This window comes from Pseudorca crassidens, chromosome 12 (genome assembly GCF_039906515.1).
Source record: "Pseudorca crassidens isolate mPseCra1 chromosome 12, mPseCra1.hap1, whole genome shotgun sequence".
Lineage (NCBI taxonomy): Eukaryota > Metazoa > Chordata > Mammalia > Artiodactyla > Delphinidae > Pseudorca > Pseudorca crassidens.
The window spans coordinates 45,535,272-45,560,653 of record NC_090307.1 but is presented as its reverse complement, the minus strand read 5'-3'; the positions used below and the strand labels follow the sequence as shown (position 1 = coordinate 45,560,653).

The 25,382-nt window shown below is 38.3% G+C and overlaps 2 protein-coding genes, 1 long non-coding RNA gene and 1 other non-coding gene across 4 annotated transcripts in view; 3 read left to right on the top strand and 1 right to left on the bottom strand.

Moving 5' to 3' along the window:
• DSG3 (desmoglein 3) overlaps positions 1 to 13,842 on the top strand; it is a 31,078-nt gene extending 17,236 nt beyond the window's left edge. Inside the window, exons 10-16 of the mRNA XM_067699403.1 lie at positions 1,017 to 1,156; positions 2,222 to 2,446; positions 4,321 to 4,572; positions 8,162 to 8,301; positions 8,605 to 8,668; positions 10,057 to 10,304; positions 11,228 to 13,842. Of these exons, the coding sequence (XP_067555504.1) occupies positions 1,017 to 1,156; positions 2,222 to 2,446; positions 4,321 to 4,572; positions 8,162 to 8,301; positions 8,605 to 8,668; positions 10,057 to 10,304; positions 11,228 to 11,716 (1,558 nt within the window). The 3' untranslated portion in view covers positions 11,717 to 13,842. The remainder of the gene's footprint in view (positions 1 to 1,016; positions 1,157 to 2,221; positions 2,447 to 4,320; positions 4,573 to 8,161; positions 8,302 to 8,604; positions 8,669 to 10,056; positions 10,305 to 11,227) is intronic.
• The window catches only part of LOC137203377 (uncharacterized), a 173,024-nt gene that overhangs the window by 143,354 nt on the left and 4,288 nt on the right, over positions 1 to 25,382 (bottom strand). The window contains exon 2 of the long non-coding RNA XR_010933066.1: positions 20,408 to 20,503. This is a non-coding gene — a long non-coding RNA (uncharacterized lncRNA). The remainder of the gene's footprint in view (positions 1 to 20,407; positions 20,504 to 25,382) is intronic.
• Positions 14,072 to 25,382, top strand: part of DSG2 (desmoglein 2) — a 63,216-nt gene continuing 51,905 nt past the window's right edge. The window contains exons 1-4 of the mRNA XM_067699402.1: positions 14,072 to 14,356; positions 14,479 to 15,073; positions 15,826 to 15,899; positions 20,370 to 21,499. Coding sequence (XP_067555503.1) covers positions 21,294 to 21,499 — 206 coding nt within the window. The 5' untranslated portion in view covers positions 14,072 to 14,356; positions 14,479 to 15,073; positions 15,826 to 15,899; positions 20,370 to 21,293. The remainder of the gene's footprint in view (positions 14,357 to 14,478; positions 15,074 to 15,825; positions 15,900 to 20,369; positions 21,500 to 25,382) is intronic.
• Positions 22,748 to 22,854, top strand: LOC137204238 (U6 spliceosomal RNA). Its single transcript, XR_010933476.1, has one exon. It is a non-coding gene; the product is annotated as a U6 spliceosomal RNA (small nuclear RNA).

Below are 25,382 nucleotides of genomic sequence, written 5' to 3'. Positions count from 1 at the left end.
ATTGAACAAATTCCCTGTGCTATACAGTAGGACCTTGTTGTTTACCTTGACTAGTTTTAATTTATAAACTATTACAATATAACAACTAAACTATTCTGTGCCAAGGATACAAAGGGATACAAAGCAGCCAACTCAAGGAACCATGTAACTCAAGAAGAGGCGTGCTATGAGCAAAGGTAGCATAAGCACAAGTTAAAGTGGAAACTAAGAAAAGAATGATTTAGCCTGTCTAGAGAGATCAGGAAAAAGTTTCATGGAGACTTTCAGTTGAGCCTTAAAAAAGAGTTGAATTTCACCAGAAGACCGTGATGCAGTCAGATAGAACAGCACATACAAGACACATATGCCTAAAATAGTAGAGCACCATGCAAAGTAGCTGCTGCAGTATAAAGAACAAGGATACAGGGACTTCCGTGGTGGTGCAGTGGTTAAGAATCCACCTGCCAATGCAGGGGACATGGGTTCGATCCCTGGTCCGGGAAGATCCCACATGCCACGGAGCAACAAAGCCCATGTGCCACAACTACTGTATTCTGCATGCCCTAGGGCCCATGTGCCACAATTACTGAGCCCACGTGCTGCAACTACTGAAGCCCACGCACCTAGAGCCTGTGCTCCACAAGAGAAGCCACCGCAATGAGAAGCCCGCGCACCGCAACAAAGAGTAGCCCCCGCTCGCCCCAACTAGAGAAAGCCCATGCAGCAACAAAGACACAATGCAGCCAAAAAGAAATTTTAAAATAAAACAATAATAATAATCTTCATTAAAAAAAAGAACAAGGACACAGTTATTTTACTGAGCAGAGCAGAAAATTGAAAAACCAGGCTAACATATACTTAAGGATTATGAAATACTGCTTGTCTGTGCTAATATGTTAAGCTTCTGCTCCTTTTATAAAAGTATATTTCATAGTCTTATACTAAGTATAAATAAATATTAATGAGTCATTTTCATTAAATAGGTAACATTCCATGTTTGGAAAAAAAACCTATTGTTGTTTTCTATTACAAAACAGATACACCTTGAGACGTAATGACGGTGGTTTGCTAACTATTGATTCAAACACTGCTGAAATCAAATTTGTCAAAAATACTGTTCGGGATGTTGCTGTCATAGTTAACAAGACAATCACAGCTGAGGTTCTGGCCACAGATGGTAAGAAAAAATATTTCATTTTTAGAGAAATGTTACTCCAACTGGCATTTCTTGATGAATAGATGATTGTGATTATTAACACATTACCTTTATCATTAGATGAAGTTAATTATCTTAGGGGCCCTGGGTCTCAAGTCTGAGGTGGGTAAATCCAGGAGAAGACTGAGCATCCCAGCTTCTCACTGGAGTTTGTTGGACCAGTGAATTCTTTGTTGGTCCTATTGTTGGCTGTTGGGGCAGGAATTTCTGGGTTTGAGAAGGTGGATAAAGATTGAGACAGAAAGCTTATCAGGGAAGCTCAGCTCCAATGTGAGGTGCCTTTGTGAGTTACTTACACACAGAGTGAGTTACTTATAGAGACCTCAAGCACTTATATCACTGAACAATAAAAATCTTTTGAAATGTTTTTAAAATAATATTTACTGACTATGTGTGTTTCCCTAAGTGTAAAATTAATTTATGCTCAAGGCGATCAGCAAACATAAAAATAAAACAAAAGAATAAACACCCAAAATCATGTTATCTGGGAAAAGAGAAAAAAGCACTAAGGGAAACAACAGAAATAATTCATAATGCCACCACTGAGAGATTTTTATTTTATGGTTTTTGATTATCAACATTAAAAAATTTTTCTTCAATAAACTTTATATTTTGGGTAATAAAAATAAATCATAGTTTATTCCAAATACTTTGGTTCAAGCTTTAGAAGCAAAAATCTTTCACACAGTCTGGGCTCGTGCAGTAGGATACATTTAAGAAAACTATTATTTTTATGTTGATTTCATTTGTAATCAGTTAATTTATCACCATATAGGTCTTGGTTCCAAGCATATTAAATTAATAGCCATGCTTCTAATCAAGACATCTGCCAAGTTGATAAATTTAAATTTGCTCTCAACAAGGTGTGGAAATTGGGTGACATCCTTTTACCTGTGGGAGTAACGAATACAATTTCTCATGAATAGATACACTAATCTGGCTGCATGTGAGAGAAATTTTAAAGGTTTAGTTATTTTTTGTACAACTTGTGTACATTTCTCTAACTCTAAAATGTCACTCTTATAGAAAAAACAGGTGAAACTGCTACAGGCACCATATTTGTCCGACTACCTTATTTTAATGAAAAGTGTCCAACAATTGTCCTGAAAAAGAAAACAACCTGTAGTTCATCACCCTCCGTGGTTGTCACAGCTAAATCACGGGACAACCATGCCTATACTGGCTCCTACACATTTTCACAGGACAATCAAATTATAAACGTGCCAGTGTGGACGATCACAAAACTTGATGGTGAGTATTTACTTGTAAAGCTGCTTCCACAAATGAAAGTTGCTGCTTCTTTATATTTCCAGAAGGTTAAGAGAGAGTTCATTTGGGAGCAGTTCCTTTCCAAGAGTAGTTTTTAAAATTCTTTGTAATGAAGATGAGGTCCTAGCCTCATGAATTTCTTCTCTCTTCAGGAAAGAAAAGGGATGATATAATATTAGCACTATTTAATATTTTCTGCTTTTCATGTGGACTCCAATTTTTGGATATCTTTATATTTTTATCTGTACCTCCACGGCACCCCAAAAAAATAAAAAGATTAGCGTCAGGCACCTATTTTACTGCAGAGCTGTTTAGGCTTCTAAATACAGCCTTCATGTCTGCAGGCTGTCAACAGACATGAAGCGCTGGAGGGGTCAGCCTGCTCAAGGTTGTCACTAGTGGGTCACTAGTCAGGAATCTTGAGAGCATGGTGGACTGAAATTTGTAAACCCTATTAGCCAATGGGCAAGAGCTAATCCATCCTTTCTTTTCTCTTAACCTTTATCATGCTAATTTCACATTTCCTCTGTTTTCCAGGAGTCTCACAGAAAAAGCCATTAGACAATAAGAATCTTCTCCCTTTTAGGATTTTATAATGACCAGCAGGCCACTTCAAATCCTCTGTAAATGAACTCACTTACCTCTAGCTCTTTTCTGAACTAATCTTGCTTCCGTTCATGAATGTGCTTACTCTGTGGTACCCTAGTCATAGGGATCTGCCATGGCTAGAGTCACCAAAGGCATCTTGTCCTCCGTGGCCTTCTTTCCTGGGGTCTTGCTGATCCTGGTGTAGGGATCTAGCTCCAAACTGTGCATGTAGCCGAATGGGTTTACCAGACACATGTCCAGTGAAAAGGCTACAAAAGGAACATCATAGAGAGACAGGACCTGGCACTAGACACACCTGTGTGGGTGAGGGTAGGCAAGGTAGCAGTGGTTGGACTAGGTGGATCGGGCACAATGTCAAGGGGCATGATGGGGTCAAGAATGATTCAAGGGATGCAACCCTACAGCTTATGAGAGCTGCTGCTGGAGCCCACTTAGGAAGGGATAGCATAGCAATGAAGAATGGAGAATGATCATTGCTCATGAGTCAGAGAAGCAACAGGCCTTCACCGCAGGGAATCCCATACAACTGGCATTAGGCTCATGGGACAAGTACTGACAAGAGCAGCTGAAGTAGCAGCAGCCAAAGCAGAAACTCAGTCTTGATAAGTCAGGCACCAAAGCATGGAGTGAGGCGGAAGGGCTACATTCAGATGTCTACACCAGGGGTCCAGGGGTTGGTGCAGACGTACAGAAGAGTGGTTAAGTCCCAGAAGAAGGAGGTCTGGGATTTAAATGATGCCCATCTCCCCTCCTCTTTGGGGGGAAAATCAAGATAGGACTGAGGGGCTTCCCTGGTGGCGCAGTGTTTGAGAGTCCACCTGCCAATGCAGGGGACGCGGGTTCGTGCCCTGGTCCGGGAGGATCCCACATGCTGCGGAGCGGCTGGGCCCGTGAGCCATGGCCGCTGAGCCTGCGCGTCCGGAGCCTGTGCTCCGCAATGGGAGAGGCCACAACAGTGAGAGGCCCGCATACCGCAGGAAAAATATAGGACTGAGTTTTCACGGGGCAGAATAATGGGCCCATCTGGGGCAGACAGGAGGACAGGAGGAAGTACAGCCCCATACACCCACTGATCTCCGAAAGCCCTCGTATCTGCTCAAGCCTCACCCTACTATTTGTGACAGTGATGTCTATGGCAACTCTGGTTCTGTTCACCAAAAAGAAAAAAAAAACAAAACATAGTTTTCAGAACAAGGAGCAAGATACGCTTTGTTCTACTGCTGATTCGTTTGGTTGTTTCCCTTCAGACACCTCTGCAACCCTAACAACTCTGCAGCCGGTATCTCCCGGTATGTACAGAATCTCCCTGGTCGTCACGGACGACGAGGGCACATGGTGTAAGACCCCGGAGGACTTGACTCTGGAAGTCTGTCTGTGTGACGACAATAACATCTGTAAAACTTCGCCCCCGACCACAACCCCTGAGCCCTTTGAGACGCCTGGAAGGCTGGGGCCTGCCGCCATCGGCCTACTGTTCCTCGGTCTTTTGCTGCTGCTGTGTGAGTATGCCGCAGCATCATCCTGCTTGCACTGGGTGTCAGCACATGCAGAGGCCTTCCCGCTGCATGGACAATGCATCTCCGCAGTTGTTTTAGAGGCAAAGCTGGGGGGAAATGGTATTTTCAGGAAGTATCGGAAATGGCATTTTCAGGAAAAATCAGAAATGTTTAAAGCTAACACGTCACCTGCCAACAATCTGTATTTATAATACAGAGAAGCAAGTCGTATATGTTAGACATATAGAAAACGACACGAGAGACTCAAGAAGGAAAAAATTGAAGCATGAATAGTCTACACACTGGCCATGATGTTCATGGTCAAAATAATGACTTTATCCATGAGTGTGGCACTTTCTAAAATGTCTTTTTTGTATACAAAGCTCATGAAATTCTAAAATAAAATAGAACCCTGACCAAATAAATTTAGGGAAAATATATAAGATATCATAAGCCTTGAGCTTTACGATGCACATAAATATATCACAGACTCTGAGAAGTTATTGCTTAATCTAGAATTTCCTCAGAATAGCTTTCTACCTGAAAATATACTCCTGTAAGGCTCTCATACTTAATATATTAAGTTTATTGAACACATTGAGGGAAATTACATACATGTATTATTTTTCAATAAAACTAAAATTTATTTTTTTAATAGGTAGGTTTCAAAAAGTTACACTTAAAATCGTGTGACTCAATTAGTATTTTGAATGTAACAAGTCTCTATTTAAAAGAACTTCATGGCAAATTCTTATAGTGTAAATAAAAGAAATCCTTGATAAATTCACAGTCACTTCCCTAATTTATTACAGAATCATAGACATTTAGAGTTAAAATGATTATTCAACCTCTTAATTTAATTTTTTTTAATTTATGAGATATTTTTAAACCACAAAGAAGAACAGAAAATTGCCAGGACAAGCACAAATATAACCACAACTCAGACTTAACAGATATTAATATTTGCACACATATAATCATATAACATATAACCATCACTCAGACTTAACAGACATTAATATTTGCCATATTTATTCAGATCTCTTTAAAAAAAAAAGAAATAAATTGCTATCCATACATTTAGTGGCCTCCTACACATGCCATATATTCTCCTTCCTCTTTCCCCTTAAGTGTTTACTATTCTAAAGTTATCATGCATCATTTCATTTAATAGCTGAAACTGACACTCAGAGTTTCAGTTTTCCAATGTCATGATTAGTCAATTTCAAAACCAAAAATTTTTCAAGTACCTATATATGAGTCTTTATATAGATCAATCAAGTTCAATCAACCAAGTTCAATCAAGATCAATCAAGTTCCCAAGAAAGGGAACTTGATTCTGGTTTTCATGTAGTAGTAGATTTATTCATGTCTAACTCTATGGAAAACATATACCATGATAAAGCTGTAATATATATAATAATATAATATAAAATAAAAGTGAACACTAAGGAATATTGCAGAGGTTTCACAGACTCAGGGGAATCATCCATTTGAGCCTTGGAAAATGAGTAGGCTATAGCAAGTACAAAAAGAGGGAAAGGTGTTTCCAAAGGGTAACAGCGTGAGCCAAAGCCAGAAAATGCTTGGCAGGTTTTAGGAAGCACACAGCCTTGGGAGGTTAAAGCAAGGGGAAATTGTGGAGAGTGAAGGAGATGAAACTGGAGAACGCTTTGGGACTAATTTGAAAGAGCTTACACACACATGGAAAGGAAGGTTGCTGAGAGCATTTGAATAAAAGACTAACACGATCATATTTGTATTTTAGAAAGATAACATTGGCACAGTGTGTACTGTAAATTAAAAAGGAAAGAACAGTTAGGAGGTTATTGTAATAGTTCACAAGGGATGATGGAGGCCAGGTTTTGAGCCATGGCATAAGACTGGAAAGGAAAGGATTGATGTGCAAGGCACAATGCGGGTACATGGAGAGGATCTGGAGACAAATAGATAGGAAGAGTGGAACAAAAGTCCATAGGCACCACTGAATCTGGCTGCTACTGAAACCATTAACTGAAATTGAAAATATCAGAGGAAGCACAGATAAGTAGGGTGGCAATGATAAGCCTGATTTTGAAATGTTGAATTTTGAGGTATGCATATATCCTCTAGGCTACTGTACATTTGGGATTGTGGCTCAGGATGACAGAGGACATATACTCCATTATTCCCACAATCACATTTGCTTCATGTGAAATATCACCATTTGCAAAATGTCGTATCTTGAATTTTGTGCAGGACAGAACTTTCTCTGGATGCATATGTAAAAACCTAATACATATTGCACACACAATGATAAACAAGATTTCTAAAAGACTACTATGGCCACCTAAAAATACTGACCATACAGATATATATTCATTACTTTTCAAAACTAATTTGTCCATTTATAATATTTGACCCTTCCCACACATTTAACAAAGTCATAGAATTAAGAATGGCAATAAGCAAAGAAAACCTTTAGAAGTATCACTTATATGAACATTATGTTAAATTTTGAGAAAATGTATTATGTCCAACTTATTTTATTTTATATACTGGGCCTAATTTTTTTCATTTATGTGTATATAAAATATATAAAACTGACCTAATTTGTACAACTGATGTAGCCCATCCAAACAATACTGGCAAGTCCTCATGGCACTCAGTACCATCCTTTATCTATATTAACTCATTTAATCCTCACAACAATCTATGAGGTAGATACTATATATTCTCCCATTCTTTGGATCAGTTAATGGAGGCAAGAAAAGACATAATTTGTCCAGCTGGTGAATGGTGGAACCAAAACTCAAACCCTAGAAGTCTGACTCCAGAGGCTATATACTCTTAAATCTCTCACTAAGCTGCCAGTAAGTGAACAGAATTCAAACATTAGGATTCAGGTGGCCTCAGCAGGCCAAAGGTGGAGGTGGGGTCACTGACTACCTAGACTGAGAAGTGCCTCCTTTCTCTCTTGGCCCATTAGCCTGAGAATGATGTTAATCTTTATTGCTAAGATGTGACTGATACACACAGAAAGAATGGTAATTACCCAGGCAGGAAGGCCCCTCCAAGCTACGAATTCCTAAGTCACAATTAAAAGTGCAATGATATTAGATCATCACTCTAGTTGCTGAGGGAGTTTGCAAGTTAATGGCTATTCTCTAAGAGATCATTGGAGACCAGATTACCAAATCACTATAATGCCCACCTAAAATCTTGACTCTTCAGGTGTGTATTCCCTTGACACCATATACATAGCCTCAACATGTACAAATAAATGCAATAATAAAAAAATATATATTACGGAAAATGATTGAGGAACTGAATGGCCACCTTTATCATTCATCGAACAGTGCCTATTTTAAGAAAACAATATACGTGTCTCAAGAATAATCTGATCTGTCTCCTTCAGTTTCATAATCATGTGAAATTTTAGTATGCTTAATTTACTAAATTTTATTTTGTAGAAACGAATTTTGCTTTCTATTAGATTATCCATAAGCGTTACAAAATATTGTATTTTCTTTGTAATGTTTCTGGCAATTGCCATGTCAAATTGTTTCCAAGTGATTCAAATGTTCTGATATTTTGTTTTCCTATATACTAGTGGCCCCCCTTCTGCTGTTGACCTGTTACTTTGGGACCGGTCCTATCGGGGGAGTGTCGGGTGGATTCATGCCAGTGCCTGATGGTTCAGAAGGAGCAATTCGTCCGTGGGGAATCGAAGGAGCCCAACCTGAAGACAAGGTGAGGATACACTTTGTAAAACATTTATTTCAATCATACAGAACAAAATTCGATTTATATTCATATAGATAAAGAGGTAATGGGGTATAAAAATGATACTCCTGACCCTCAAGGACCCATGAGAGTCAGTACTAAAATGAATGGAGCCTTTTAGGATCTTAGCTCTTCAGATGTCAAATCATAAAAATGGTTACTCCTGGAAGAATTTGGAATTCTTGTAATGTCTCCATTTGCATATCTTACTTATATTGGTGAAATCTGGGTAATTTTTAAATGTATTTATTTTTTGCATGTGGTTTGTAGGAAATCGCAAATATCTATGTGCCACCTATAACTGCCAGTGGAGTTGATTACATGGAAAATTCTGGTAAGTGAACATAAAATTTATTTTTGAAAGCAATAATGGGTTAAATAAGAAATATTGAAAGATAAGAAATGTTCTAAATTCTTTTCTTAATAATTTGCATATTTGTGCACATACTGAGAGATGTTACCCCTGAAATAGGGTTTCAATGAAATGGTTTACTGTTAGTATATCAGTCAATTCTGTGACCTAGCTCTGGCTTCAATAAGTTCATTGTCCACTGATGTCACCATTTTTTACTAGCTGAAGATTTGTTATACTTTTCCAAACTTTAATAAACTGAAGTAGAACTCTCAGGGAGTCAATTATTAATTTTTTAATTAGCAAAGATTTCACACATATAGAAAAATGTAAAGGAAAATATAACAAACACTATGCACTCACCACCCAACTTTGCCTATCAACAATAGTAATATTTGCAGTTAAAGCCTCATGTGTGCACATCCTAGGTCTTGTTGCCCTTATTCCTTCCCCAGAGCTAACAGGATCCTGATTTGAGTTCAATTACCAATTCTTATATTTAATCATAATGGGACAAGGATCGCTTATTTGTCATATAGGTGAAATTATTTATTTCTTTGGTTTACCAAATGACTATTTTATTCATCTTATCTCAACGCTACAACTAAGGTGTAAACTAGAACCATAAGACCTAATGCCTAATATTCAATTTTTTCTTAATTCCATGCTTAGCAACAGATTGTTTTTAAATGTCCAGCCTGAAAAGTCCGCATAAGATCTCCCCCAAAAAGGTAACTGTCTTTATCAGCTACCTTAATCCTTAATCCTTACCTGCTTCTCCCATTATAATTACATAGCAAAAACTATATTCAGAATTCTCTAGAAAAAATAGCTTTCCATGAAAATGCAATGTAAAAGTAACAGGCAAAATAGTCACAGCTTATTAAATTTTCATTAAGCACCAAGACACCAAATTAGCATCTGCTAATTTGCATGATTACATTATGTATGTTTCCTCTTTGGTTTCCATATTGAGCCAATATGACAGCTTAATTATAATTTCTTTTTTTCCTGAAAACAAACAAGCATTACATTAGAAGCTTTCCATTGCTGTGTGCTGAATATTCTGTTTTTACTTTTTCATTTCTGGCCGTTGTCACTGAAAATCTATTTCCTTTGTATATTTTTTCAGTTAGCATGTTTTCAGAGCTATTTCATCTGCTAATATCCTCTGTTACGTCCTCACCTCCTCTGTTACTCTCACATAACAGACTGCGGGATGTTCTTATCACCTCGAGTCATAAAATTGTATTTTCTCCCACATACTTGCTTTACTTGGCAACTGCTCACGGATATCAAAGACCAGGAAAACACAACAAAACAAAACAAATCACAGCATGAGATGTTATCGAATTTTCTCCTGTTTTTAGAAGTTTTTACAAATACATGCACTGGAGGGACGGTGATGGAAGGAGCTTCGGGAATGGAAGTGACCACCAGGATTGGAGCAGCTGCAGGATCTGGAGCCGCTGCAGCATTCGGAGCAGCCGCTGGACTTAGCAACTGTTCCGCAGGATGGTCCGGAACGATGAGAACAAGGCATTCCATGGAAGGAACCAACATGGACTATGGTGAAGGGGCAATAAACATGAACTTCCTAGACTCCTACTTTTCTCAGGTAATTTGGTGGAAAACTTTGTGGCTTTGTTATCTTGTTTACATTAGAGATCTTTCTACTTGACTCTACTTCAGTTTTACAGTTCGTTTGTTTGCAGCTTGGTGAAATACAAGCAAAAAAAGTAGAGGCTCCTTGTAAAATAATACAGATAACCTAAGATGGCTGCCAAAATCCGGCTACTGGTCAAAAGGGAGGAGGGGCCGGTAGACATAAGATGAGAGAATATGGCTCCTCATTCCTCCAACTGGAATAACAACAGAAAGCAAAACCTTTTGCATTTCAGATCAGCAGCATCCTCTTTAGGAATACAAAGCAGCTTATTTTCTATTTCCAATACCATGAAGTATGTCAGAATACATCTGCGAACATTTTTCTGAGAGGGTTGGAGTATTCTTCACATTGTCAAGGAGTCCATGTCCAAAAATGTTGAAGAACCATTGAATTAATGACCCAAACATAAAAGGGGGAACGAGGGCTGTGGTCCAAGATTAGGTGAAGTGTCGGGAAGCACAGAATCAAAATGGGACAAGGGTGCAAGAACAGAGAGGACTTTGGGAGGCAGGTTGCTTGCCTCTTGGTTGGTGCATCTTTAGAACGGATCTCACCTACAGTTTCGGTATCAGAAATGGCAAGTGCTGGCATCTAGCCTGGTAGAGCAGATGAAGGCTGACACTGTGTGTGAGGAGAGACTGGCAGGAAGGGTTTGTTTAGGATGAGGATTCTTGGAATATTCCGAGGTGTGGCATAGGCCCTATTTACGGGTCAGGCTCTCATAAGACTGCTGATACAGAGGATGCCCTCCTATGGATTACCTAAATCACGCATTCTTGATCAAACCTTGAGTTCTAAGAATGGTATAATATTACATTCTTCCACTGAGTGTCTCTTACGATTCATTTTTTCCCACTTTTCTCCACCTTTAGAAAGCATTTGCCTGTGCCGAGGAAGACGATGGCCAGGAAGCAAACGATTGCTTGCTGATCTATGATAACGAAGGAAAAGGTGCCCCTGGTTCTCCCGTCGGCTCCCTGGGTTGTTGCAGTTTTATTGCTGATGAGTTTGATGACAGCTGCTTGGACTCACTCAGTTCCAAATTTAAAAAACTTGCAGAGATAAGCCTTGGGATGGATGATGAAGCCAAAAACTCTCAGCCACCCACCAAAGAGAGTGGTTCTGGGATTGAATCCCGTGGCCAATCCGTACAAGTCCAGCAGTCAGAATCTGTTAGGTACCAGATTTTGCCAGGCAGCCAGGGAGCGTCTGCTGTGTCTGCTTCTGGCTCTGTCCTCCAGCCAGCCATTTCCATCCTTGACCCTTTGCAGCATGGTAGCTATTTGGTAATGGAGACTAGCTCAGCTGCTGGTTCCTACGTGCAGCCTTCCACTGCAGTCTTTGATCCACTTCTCACATAAAATGTAATAGTGACGGAAAGAGTGATTTGTCCCATTTCCAGTGTTCCTGGCAACCTACATGGTCTGGCAGAGCTACAAGGGTCAGGTCGTAAAATCTGTACAGAAGATCCTTGTTCCCTTCTGATGTGACCAGAATGAACCGGAATTATATACTGGCCAAATATGGATATTTGAACCAAATTATTCAAAATAGCATAGCAAATCTCACAGTATTGGTCTGATTTGGCACTTATTTGCTACTCTTATAAACTGATCATGGATACAGTCTAAATTGTGTAGTTTATATCCCCAAACTGGATGTGTTGTCACTCTTACTTCTCAAATACTATTCAAGTCCTAGTAAATCTTAATGTTTTACAAAAAAAATCTTGAGATCATATTCAGTGGGAAATTTTCCTAATAATTTTTAAACTTCAAATGCCATGTGTTTTAGTGGATTAAGTGCTTGGAGTCAAGAGCCCCAGTTGTTGAATCTTTCACCTTTTCTTATATCATTAATAATGATATGGTCATAAGGTCTTTGCTAAAGCATTTTGAGCTGCTTGGAAAAAAGGAAGTAGTTGCAGTTGAACTTTTGCTATCTTCTTGGTGCTGGGAGACCCTGTGTACATCTTTTGCTCAAGCTAATGGTATTGGTTTATGCATTAAACTCGCTGCATCTATATTCCTTATATTCTCACAATAAGACAATTTTGAAATAGAAGTATCATAGAAAACTTAGGAAAGTTTAGTATGGTATAAATATTTTGTGTTTTATTAAATCACCTTGAAAGGATCTACCTAAAGAAAATATTTTACATTAAGCTCCTCCCTACACACTTCTCAGTAACAGTAATCCTGTGTTAATAGTCTTTGAAAATTACTCTTTATTTTTTAAATGTCAGTAGGTAGCTGTAACTTACATATCACTTATAGTGATGTTTATCTTGTTAACTGTGTCTACAGACTTCATGGGAACACAAAACATGGCTTTTCTCATAAGCAAAAGAGGACTCTGACTAGCATAACACATAGTGAAATTTGTGAATGTGTATTATACACAGTGTTTCTGGTCAAAAAGCGATACAGAAAGGAATTATCAGTAACTCTATTTTATTAAGTCTCACTCCTTTTAAATTAAGCTGCTACCGCAATTTAATTCTTGAGCGTAACAATGTTAGGTAAGCGAGGGCTTAAAATATGTCATTTCAGGGGCATTACCCTGATGGCAACGCAGTTCTTCAAATCATTTCTGATCATTCAAGGTCTTCAGCCTTTAGCCCATAGAGAGCACCCTACCTCTTATCAACTTTTTTGTCTAAACTAAGTCTATACAAGGTCATCGTCTGGCTCTATGCTCTATTATCTCTAATTGTATATAAAATAATCCTTTCTGGCTTTTGCCATATTCAAAACCTGTATTTGTTTTTTAGATGGAATGCAAAGTAATAAAGTGTTTTTTTTTTTTTTTAACCCAGAAGTGTACAGTCCTGAGGGTTCCTGGGGGGGAAGAAACCCCCTAAACGTCCTTACATCTAGCATTCTTCCCTCTTCCTGGTGCCATGACCACCAGGAAGGCATGTGCTAAGACAGCCCGAGAAGCACAGACAATCTGTTCTTCCAAGACTAGGCGGCTGTGGCAACAAGGCCTGCAGGGTGCCCATCTTGAAGTGAGGGGAGCTAGACCCTTTGGAGCAGCCTGCCAGGTCCTGAGGAAGTCACCTTGCTGTTACCACTGGGGCCTCTTCTCAATAGAGGGGTCTTGCTCTGAGATCTAGAACACAGAGTTGACTTGTGACTCTTGTTTATGCATGAGAATTAAATTAATAATCAGAACAACCCTTGTTCCAAGTTCAAATGTGTTTTCAGGATCCTCAAAGTATTTTAAAATTGCCTCTTAAAATCCAACTTATGAAATGAGAATTTTGCTTCGTTGTCAAACTGCAGAGGAAACTATGACATAGTAGTAAAGACTAATAAGGGAAAAATTGAAATTAAAGGGGTTTTAAAATAAAAATAGATCAATCTTGTCTAGGAGGACCTAAAATTGATTTGCCATGTAAATGAAATTCAAAGCAAAAATGTATCTGTATTTTTTCACTAAAAATAAAAATTGTTTTCAACAGAAAAACTTTTTAAAAACTGTCTTTTGACTTAATGTATTATAATTTTTAAACAGTATATACTAAAACTTTAACAGTCAAACATTGTTATAATAAAACTGTTTTGCAACGAATTTATGAGTACTTCCTTAACCATTTAGCAAAAGCTGAACTACTCTCTGCAGTTAATAACTGTTAAGAAATATGATGTAAAAAAGAGATTGCACATGCATTTTTATCAGTATTCTACATTGTTTTTCTAGCTGATACTTTTTCTGCATCCTCCCAGGCAGGAAGAAAGTACTGGGGGACTCAGGATCTCTTCTTCGGGTAGAAATGGTGCTGGATAAGGTGCTGGACGAGGTCAGGGCAGACTTATTAACTGGATGATTTAACTCATTTATTATTTGTTTGGTAATTTGGAATGGTCTCTCAGGCAAAAAAATTGACATTCTATGAAGACTCAGTGAGAAGTTGAAGTAAAGAGAAAGTAAGGTTTCCAGCCTAACATGGTGACAAAAATGTACCATGACCTTGGTGACAGCCATCAGCCCCTGCGGTGAGTTTGTCTCCCAGTAAATGCCTGTTATTTTTATGTCTTCCTTTAAAGGGATGCCACAAAACAACTCCCTTCAGAACTCAGATCTTGCTTTGGTTGACCCTCCTCATTCTTAAATGCAGACAATTCAACCTGGACCTGGGGTACGGGGAGCAGAAACTGGATTAGAGTGAATGCTGAGTGAAGAAAAGTGGATCGCTTAACTCGGGCTTCCAAATCAATCTCAGGAAAATGAAAGCTACGCAGGTAAATTCCAAAAAAATCACCAGTTCCTCTTCGTCACAGAAAGTTGAACGAATAAAACGAGCAAGATCAGTTTCTCCTATCTTAATTTTCAGAAATCAAGTAAGAGTGTAAAGGAGTACATTCAACTGACTAGCTTCACTGCAACTAGCAAATAAGAAACAACTAGCAATTAAGTAAAAATTACGGATCTTTCCTTCTTGTTATTAGCAATCCAGTATTTTCTCAACTCCTTTACTGAGTCTACAAAGAGTAATTCTGAATCCGTGATCACATGATTTAAGACTTGCTCAACAGCACAGTCTGAGATCATTTTTATGTAAGGGGGATAACTGATGAGAAAAGAAGACAACTATTTAAATTCCAGGTGCCAGAAACAACACGTTTTCCACAAAGAACACTGAGCTTTCTTCTGCTTTGCCTGATCCAGAGTGCACTACAATTCCCTCCATGACAAGACATAGGGCATTCCAGGTTGGTGTCTTTGCTTTCTTTTTCTTTTATACATGGACTTTTTTTTTTTTTTTACAAATGCAAAAAAAAAAAAAAATCTAAGCACAATGCAGGTGTAGTTAAAACTCAAGATAGTGATGGTCTAAAAGTGCAAAGGATGCAGTTACTAGAGCAGGAAGAAGCGTGACATTGGTGAGAGCTACCAGATGGCCAAGAGAGTTATATTCTAATTTATTTTTTACAGTAGCCCTGAGATTACAGTCACAAAAACAGAGACCCAGAGAAGCAAAGTAACTTTCTCAAAGTCATACAAGTGACACAAATCTAATTGTATTATTATAATTTATAATATATTTCAATATATTTATTATAATAAATATATAATTGTTATTATTTATAATATACTTCTAAAATATTTATAATAATAAATATATAATATTTATTATATTATAATAATATTATTATATTGCTGAATTATATTATTCAGCAATAATAATACTTATTACTCTCTCAGAATAATCTGTTTATTTTCAGCTCTGACTTGAGTAGAACATGAAAAATTGGAAAGAAAACAATGAAAATTATACAATATAAAGATTATAAGTCTAGATATAATTCTAATGATTAAAGAAGCAGTACAATGTAGGCATATATATGTATACATATATACAATTGAAAGGTAGAGATAGAAAGATAAAAAGGTAGAGATAGATGAAAGAATGTAAATACATGATTTGTTGCTGTTTTGAAAAATATTTGGGTTTATTTTTCAGGTCACAGTGAGCAGTTCTCCTCCACATTTAATAACAGAAACAAGCTACCTGGAAGTCATGGAATCGCTTTTCCGGTAAACTCCTGAGACTTACTTTGACAGCACACTATTTAGAAGAGGTTATGTGACATGTGTCTAGATATAAAAAATAACTTTATATTTAAAATTTTTATTTGATATTTATATATATTGCAAAATGATCACTACAATAAGTCTAGTTAACATCTGTCACCACACATAGTTACAAAAAAATGTCTTTTCTTCCGATGAGGACTTTTAAGATTTTAGCAACTTTCAAATATGCAGTTCAGTATTATTAACTATAGTGATCCTGCTGTACATTACATCCCCAGGACTTATGTATTTTATAGCTGGAAGTTTGTACCTTTTGATCCCCTTCACCCATTTTGCCCATCTCTCAACCCCTCACCTCTGGCAACCACCAGTCTGTTCTCTGTATCTATGAACTGGGTTTTTGTTTTGTTTTTTTAAAATAATAACTTTAAATGGTTCCTTATGTTTTCTGTGAGCTGAATTTTTATTAAATTAGCAACAGTAAATTTTGTATGAAAACAGAACATCAAATTATGATAAAAGCCAAACACTGATATTGAAAGAATACGTCCTCATTTCCTTAGAAGGCAGAGAAAGTATTTATATTCTTTCATAATCAAGAGAAGATTGCAAAGAAGTTTCTTAATTATAAAGCAATACAGAATCAGGTAATCTTGGATTTATTTAAATGACATAATGGTATGGTTTCTACTCCTGCAAGGAGGCATTGTTACTAAGCCAAAAATGAGTATTTAAACACAAAATGTGAGATTAACTTAGTCATGGCTTCCATGTCCTACTGACTGGTATTGATAATAAGGTTGTATGGTCCTAACTAGGAGGAGAAACACACACACACACACACACACACACACACACACATATGCACACATATGCATACATATTTGCCTCCAGTAACTATGTAGCTTGGTATAGCTGAAGCAGTATCTTGCCATCATCCAACCCACGGACCAGACACTAATGCTCAGTGGTACTGCAGAAACAAAGTTTATATATATATATATACACACACAATACAAGGAGTCTACTCTCTAGATGTATGATTAAAAAGAAAAGAATCACCTAAATTTTCCACCTAAATTTCTTTAGGTAAGACACAATGAAGAGGCCTTGCTTGACCAAACTTTTAATTATTCTCATCCAGGGCTGACACCCACAACTTTTGATTAGTAAAAACATGTGAAATAAGAAATGGAGCTATTAGTCAAAGGTACAAAGTTTCGGTTGTAACTGATGAATAAGTCCTAGAGACTAATGTATAGCATAGAGCCTATACTTAAAAATACTGTATTGTATACTTAAAATTTTGCTAAGAGGTAAGTCTTATGTCAGGTGTTCTTGTCACACACAAAATAACAGTAACAAACAGAAGGGCAGGAGGAAACTTTTAAAGGTGATAAATAGGTTTATGGTATAGATTGTGGTAATGGTTTCATAGGCTTATACTTATCTCCAAACTCAGCAAGTTGCATACATTAATTATGTACAACTTTTTGTATGTCAAAAAAAATTTTAATGTATAGTAAACCCTTAGTCTAATAAATTTTGACAATATTTTTCTTCATCTTCCCTTTTCCTCTCAACTGTTATAATCTGCTATGGATTCTTCCTCAGAAGATATTTTATGGCTGCTAATGTTTGAAATTTAAGTTGATTTTCTAACTAGCCACTCTTTCTATACACATTTTCTTGGACCCTGGAACTGTCCTCTTTGTGCTGGTCTTTGAATATTCTTTTGAATTGCAAACCAACAACAAAGGCATATGCTGTCAGGATGATCCAAGACCTTCTCTATGCAATACTCTCCCAGGGCCTCCAGAACAAGCCAATGCATGCTGTTGCCACCTTTGCCAACTCTAGCTAGGGAAGGATGTCTCCACTGAAAGAACAAATCAGGAGGTGTTATTGAATATTTTGATAGGAAACTGTGAGCTGTCAGGCAAAGAAAACCTGCTAGTTTGCATAAAATGAAAACTTACTACTGGAGGACCTAAGAGAAAATTTTTAAATTTCATTCCATCTGTTAGTCAATCAAAAATAACTGTATATTGGGCTTCCCTGGTGGTGCAGTGATTGAGAGTCTGCCTGCCGATGCAGGGGATACGGGTTCGTGCCCCGGTCCGGGAGGATCCCACATGCCGCGGAGCAGCTGGGCCCATGAGCCATGGCCGCTGAGCCTGCACGTCCGGAGCCTGTGCTCCACAACGGGAAAGGCCACAACAGTGAGAGGCCCGCATACCGCAAAAAACAAAACAAAACAAAAAAACAAAACAAAAAATAACTGTGTATTATATTTTAATGACTAACAAAAGATAAACTTGAAATTTTTGTTTTGTTTTGTTTTTCAACTGTGTGTTTTAAGTTAATGGTTAAGAGTTCAGGCTTTGGAGACAAAGTACTTGAGTTCAAATCCCAGCTTCACCATTTACTAGCTGTGTGTCTTTGGCAAGTTACTTACCTCTTTGCACCTCTCTGGATTATTGTTATAGAGATAATAACATTCCCTACCTCATGAGGTTTCTGTAAAGAAGTTACAAGAATGCACTTGGGACACAGCACTCATAAAGATTTGAAATAAAAATAATTATTACTATTTTTCAATCTTTAAAATGAACTCAAAAAGTTGAGTGGTGACATACAAAACTACTGAAACCATACAAACTCAAAACATCTATATTATCCGATCCTAAGTCCTGTTTTACAGATGCTCAAACAGGCTGAAAAGTAATTTGTCCAGGGCTTCCCTGGTGGTGCAGTGGTTAGGAATCCGCCTGTCAATGCAGGGGACACAGGTTTGAGCCCTGGTCCGGGAAGATCCCACATGCCGCGGAGCAACTAAGCCCGTGCGCCACAACTACTGAGCCTGTGCTCTAGAGCCTGTGAGCCACAACTATTGAAGCCTGTGTGCCCTAGGGCCCGTGCTCCGCAACAGAGAAGCCACTGCAATGAGAACTCCGTGCACCGCAACGAAGAGTAGCCCGTGCTCGCCGCAACTAGAGAAAGCCCGCGTGCAGCAACAAAGACCCAATGCAGCCAAAAATAAATGAATAAATAAATAAATTTTAAAAAGAAAAGTAACTTGTCCATCAAAGGTAGAGTTAGGAATTAACTAGGCCAATTCTATTCTTGTGATTCCAAACTGCCACTGTAATATTTCTTTTTCACTAATCTTTTGCCTAACCACAGAACTTGTCCTGTCTACTCTACTCTGCACTGGAAATTCCTCTGAATACACAAGCAAATAGAGATGAATTCATTCAAATCAAATTGTGACTTGTAGCTAAACAAGTAATGAGAATTTGACCAGGTGACTGCAATATTTCAGTTGAGCTCCCTTGGAAAAGGACAGAATGGGAGGCTTTTTTACCCTAAGAGTTCTAACTATGTCATTTCCACCAAGTAAAATAGGGCAGCTAGGTGGCTTTGAGCAAAAAAAATAGTTACTTCCAAATTAGCATGAAAGGAATGATGCTACTGACCCAACCTCCAGTAGGATACGCATGTTAGGGAATGCTGGTAGAACATTAATTACTGTACAAAGAAAATGACCACAATTTACATCCAGTTTCTATAGGATTTACGGTGCCAAGTGAAAAGAAGTTTTATTTACAAAAGCTAGTTGACCCAACATAAAATAGAAGGAAGTTAAATTGTCTTTACCTTTGCATATTTTATTACCTTATTTCTAGAATAGGATATGCTTAATGTTTTCATAATCACTACTTCCTACTTCCTTTAAAAATCTGACCATAACTAGTTGATAAGTTTTTTAATTGTTTGATAAATTAATTCATATAAATCACAGAAAATGACTTATTCTCCTCCTTGGAGTATATACCTTTAATACTTAAATATCTGCAGACTCAAAAAACAAAGTGAAATTTCATTATCATTAGGTCATAGGTCAGGAGGTGGAGTGTTTAGTGCACGGACACTTTCCTGTCAAATCACATATGTGGCACCTATCTGTCCATATAGGACCACGGATCACACCTGAGATTCAGGTTTCACATTCTGACCAATTGACCTAATGCATCTAGTCTCTAAGAAATAAAAGTAAATAAAATGTTCCATAGAAATTCCATCATCTTTTTATTCCTGAAGCCTAGAATAAAAATTGTCCTCTGATTTAAACAAAATTTTTGGTTTTAGATGGCTTATTCATACTTCTAAAGTGAAAATCCGAGTTATAAAGGACAATAAACCATACTCTACAGACTTGAGATTCCTATTATTGAAAATTCCAAGGTCCAAACAATGGAAACTCACAATGGCACTTTTATGAACCATAAAACAATTCTTCCATATGACCCTTCACATGGATTTTTCTTTGTTCAACAAGTTTTCCCTGTAATACTGCTCTGCTTAACTTGTTGGCATAAATTTACTGATTACTTCAGATGAATGTTCTAATCCTAAAGTTAAGCAAGAAGTACAAGGATACACTCTCTTCTTCTTTCATACCCACAGGAGAGTTAGTCACAAGAAGTCTTTGTTGGCTGACTTACCTTTATTGTAGCTGAGTCTGCGTGAAATGGGTGTGACTCTCTCCAAAGGTATGAATCATTCAGACATTGTTTCAGTAGAAGTTAAGAGAGGTCCACCTAAAAAAATGTTATAGCAAATTAGCAGACAATTCCCTTGTAAAATAAGAGGTCTGCTTTCAAGGCATATAGTAATGTTCATAATAAACACTATGATTTTAAAAAAATCTTTAACCACAAATGTCCTCAGACCAGCTGGTAAGGGTTACTGTGATCGTTAAAACTAAAGTTATCAGGAGCAATTTTTTTCCCACTGCCTTTTTTGTATCACAGTTTTGCTTAACTCGTTTGATAATGTTTGAACACATTTCTGTCTAATAAAATCTCTAAATGGGAACTAGACGAGGTGATGAAACTCAAACTAGGTCCACCGCAAAAAAAAAAAAAAAAAAAAAAAAAAACCAAAGTACAGTTCAAGCAAAACGGATTTAAGAACACTTTCCTGAAATGCTCACATACCTGGGACTTTTTTTTTTTTTTTTTTGCGGTACGCGGGCCTCTCACTGTTGTGGCCTCTTCCGTTGTGGAGCACAGCCTCCTGACGCGCAGGCTCAGCGGCCATGGCTCACGGGCCCAGCCGCTCTGCGGCATGTGGGATCCTCCCGGACCGGGGCACGAACCCATGTCCCCTGCATCGGCAGGCGGACTCTCAACCACTGCTCCACCAGGGAAACCCTACCAGGGACATTTTGATTTTCTTTCTTATGATATCTGAAAGACTGCTTCAACTCTATTTCCTGGGTGTGTACAGATGTAACTGAGTTAATTAAATTATTATTTATCATATTAAAAGATTTTCAATTGCTTATACTATAAAAGTAAAGTTACATAGAAGTAATTTGCATTTGTAATGTCAAATTTGGGATTCAAGAGTAACAATATCATAACTTTTGCTCAGCAGGGTAGTAGTTCCCAATATTTCTTCTGTGTAGTACGTGTGACAAACGACATTCACAAGCTCACACCCTCCCATGGACAAGCTCACCCTCAGGCTCCATTTGCCTCCCCCGCTGGAATCAACCCTTTCGCCACCCAAGGGGGATGTCAAAAATGCAAGTAAGTAACATCATTAAGGAATAACTTTAAATGTGCTCTAATGATTTTAACAAGTAAATCAATCACAAATTTCAGAACTTGATAATTAATAAGCTACTGCATCGACTTGCATGGTACAAAAGTTTTTTAAAAACCACCAACAACGTTAGTTTTGAAAGTAAATTAAAATCAGTTAATTTCTTTGAATCCTTGTTTTTTCTTTAACATGGAAATTGTTATTTATTTTTGAAATTTTGCTTCTCTCTACTACAGTATTTATAATCATCAGTCAGATCATTTTGAAAAGGTCTTTAAAGCCAGTATTTTACTTCCACCTTTGCTCTCCAAAGCCATTGCATCGCTTCTGTTTCACTTTTTCCTGATATGCAAGAATGTCACTTGTCTACGTGCAAATGAATGAAGTAACCGCCGAGAAACCAGTATTCTTTTCTGTCTTCTGAGGGGTTTTTTGGTGGATCTCCCTAGGCTCATTAGTCACATTTGGGTCAGCATGATAGTTTCTGTCTGACACTCTCAGTAAACACTCTTGTGCTGCCCGTAAGCCCTACAAGTCCTGTCACACAGTCCAGGGCTGCTATTAGCAACCAAACTCTCCTCCTCTCTTCCCCAGCCACTGCTACTTCCCTTATCTTTCCAAGAATTCCTATAAACAAACCCTAGGGTGAAATCAGAGCTAGAGATTTATTCTGAAATTTTTTTCAGAAAATGTAGGTGGAGAGATAAAATCAACATTGTAATGAATGCTAACTTTGTTCACCTCCAGAGGGAAAAGGGATTTTCCATATTGTTTATGGTTTCTGGTTTCACACTTTGCTCCCCCTGTAAGGAAGGGCGTCTTGAAAAGGAGAAAGAACACAGAAATGTTCTCCACTGGCCTCTAAACGCCTCAAACTTTATACTGTTCGGGAAGCCTTGGCAGGCCCATCTGTGATAAAATTGTGAGGTAGGGGGATTTTGCCCACAGTGAAGCAGGCCTCCCAGCACACCCACATCTCAGTTTGGTGACATTTACTCATGTCCTTCCAGGAATATAATGCTCTCTTCTCTTTTCCCCTTTACCCTCATTTTACACACACACACACCTATCCTCCAAAATAACCTTGAAAATATTGGGTTGGCCAAAAGGTTTGCTCGGTTTTTTCCCTAAGATGGCTCTAGTAGCACTTAGTTGTCTTTAACTTCATTGAAACAATTTTGTTAGATTGTGTGTGACAGCTGTCATATCAGCGTGCATTTAAAAAAACACTTGTGCTCGCTTTGGCAGCATATATATTAAAATTGTAACAATACAGAGAAGATTAGCATGGCCCCTGCGCAAGTATGACGTGCAAATTCGTGAAGCGTTCCATATTTTTTGATTCACTTTGTTATACGGCAGAAACTAACACACCATTGTGAAGCAATTATACTCCAATAAAGACGTTAAAAAAATTAAAAAAGGGGCTTCCCTGGTGGCGCAGTGGTTGAGAGTCTGCCTGCTGATGCAGGGGACACGGGTTCCTGCCCCAGTCCGGGAGGATCCCACGTGCCGTGGAGCGGCTGGGCCCGTGAGCCATGGCCGCTGAGCCTGCGCGTCCAGAGCCTGTGCTCCGCAACGGGAGAGGCCACAACAGTGAGAGGCCCGCGTACAGCAAAATAAATAAATAATTAATTAATTAAAAAATTAAAATAAAAAATTTAAAAAGACTTATCAAAATTGGTGAATTTTTGTGTAGCCATTTCATTATTGAAGGTGGAAGAAAAAAAGCAACATTTTTGGCATATTATGCTTTATTATTTCAAGAAAGATAAAAACGCAATCAAAACGCAAAAGATTTGTGCAGTATATGGAGAAGGTGCTGTGACTGATCGAATGTGTCAAAAGTGGTTTGCGAAGTTTTGAGCTGGAGATTTCTCACTGGATGATGCTCTACCGTTGGGTAGACCAGTTGAAGTTGATAGTGATCAAATCAAGATATTAATTGAGAAAATCAACGTTATACCACGCGGGAGATAGCCGACATACTCAAAATATCCGAATCAAGCACTGAAAATCATTTGCACCAGCTTGGTTATGTTCATCGCTTTGACGTTTGGGTGCCATATAAGTTAAGCGAAAAAACCTTCTTGACCATACTTCCACATGCGATTCTCTACTTAAACTTGATGAAGACGTTCCATTTTTAAAACAATCTGTGACAGGCGATGAAAAGTGGATACTGTACAATAACGTGGAACAGAAGAGATAGTGGGGCAAGTGAAATAAACCACCACTAACCACACCAAAGGCCGGTCTTCATCCAAAGAAGGTGACGTTGTGTGTACGGTGGGATTGGAAAGGAGTCCTCTATTATGAGCTCCTTCCAGAAAAGCAAACGATTAGTTCCAACAAGTACTGCTCCCACTTACACCAATTGAAAGCAGCACCCAATGAAAAGCATCTAGAATTAGTCAACAGAAAATGCATAATCTTCCTTCAGAATAACTCAAGACCACATGCTTCTTTGATGACCAGGCAAAAACTGTTACAGCTTGGCTGGGAAGTTCTGATTCATCCGCCATATTCACCAGACATTGCACCTTCGGATTTCCATTTATTTCAGTCTTTACAAAATTCTCTTAATGGAAAAAATTTCAATTCCCTAGAAGACTGTAAAAGGCACCTGGAACAGTTCTTTGCTCAAAAAGATAAAAAGTTTTGGGAAGATGGAATTATGAAGTTGCCTGAAAAATGGCAGAAGGGTGAATATGTTGTTCAATAAAGTTCTTGGTGAAAATGAAAAACGTGTTTTATTTTTACTAAAAAACCAAAGGCACTTTCTGGCCAACCCAATATATTCACTATTCTTTCATTCACATGTTCCACTAGTATATAATGAAGACCTACAATGGATCAGGCACTGTTTAGGTGCTGAATACATAGCAATTCATAGAGAAAAACACCAGCCCTCATGAAGTTTACATTCTAATGAATGGTGACAGATAATAAGTAAATGCACAGTCTTTTAAATTGTGATGTGCCAAGAAGAAAAATGAAGTGGGAAAGGGCGATGGGGAGCCCTGGGGGTGGGAACAATTATAATTTTTATATGGGTGGTCAGAGAAGATCTCACTGATAAGGTAATATTTGAGGGGAAAAAAGTGAAGAGTGAGGAAACCTGGTACATGTCTGGAGCAGAACCTTCTCAGGAAAAGAAACAGAGAGTACAAGGACTCTGAGGTGGAGCATGCTTGGTGTATCTGTGGTGTCATGTTGTGATGTAAATAACTGATAAGAGATTAGCATGCCACCCTCCCAGGAATATGCATGTATCAGCCGAGGGAACCTTCAGCTCAAGGATTTCAGACCTTAGTCATTAGGAGGGAGAGGCATTCTGATGGGCCATGAAGACCTTGCTGAGGTTTTCTAGACAATCGTTGCTTTGTACACACCTCAATTCAGCATTATTATAGCCTCATCACCTTGTAAAACTAGTGTATGATTTATTTCGAAAAAGAATCTCTGACGATGTTGGTTCAGCACTCTACTTAGACCCAAGGGTAGACAATTCTGTTTTCTTTGCTGAGCCAAATCTCACTTTGCAACTGTAGTGTCTTCCTCTAATTCTCTGGTCTGTGAACACTGCTGACAATTTCATTAAGTCATTTTGGTTCGGGGCTTTGCATCTGAGGAGTCGGTCCTCGTCTACAGACTCACGAGGAGGAGCCTCTGGGAAACAGCTCAGCTAGAGCCTGTGACTCACTGCGTGCGGCTCTCTATCAGGCAGGGTGTTGGTGGTGACTGTTCACCAAAGATAAGCTGGCTTCTTTGTGCTAGACCACGGGGCTGGCAGTCTACTGGGCTTGGTTATTACTCTGTAAGTTCTAGCTCAGAAAGGTAGCAAAGCTTTTCCCACCCTGTTGT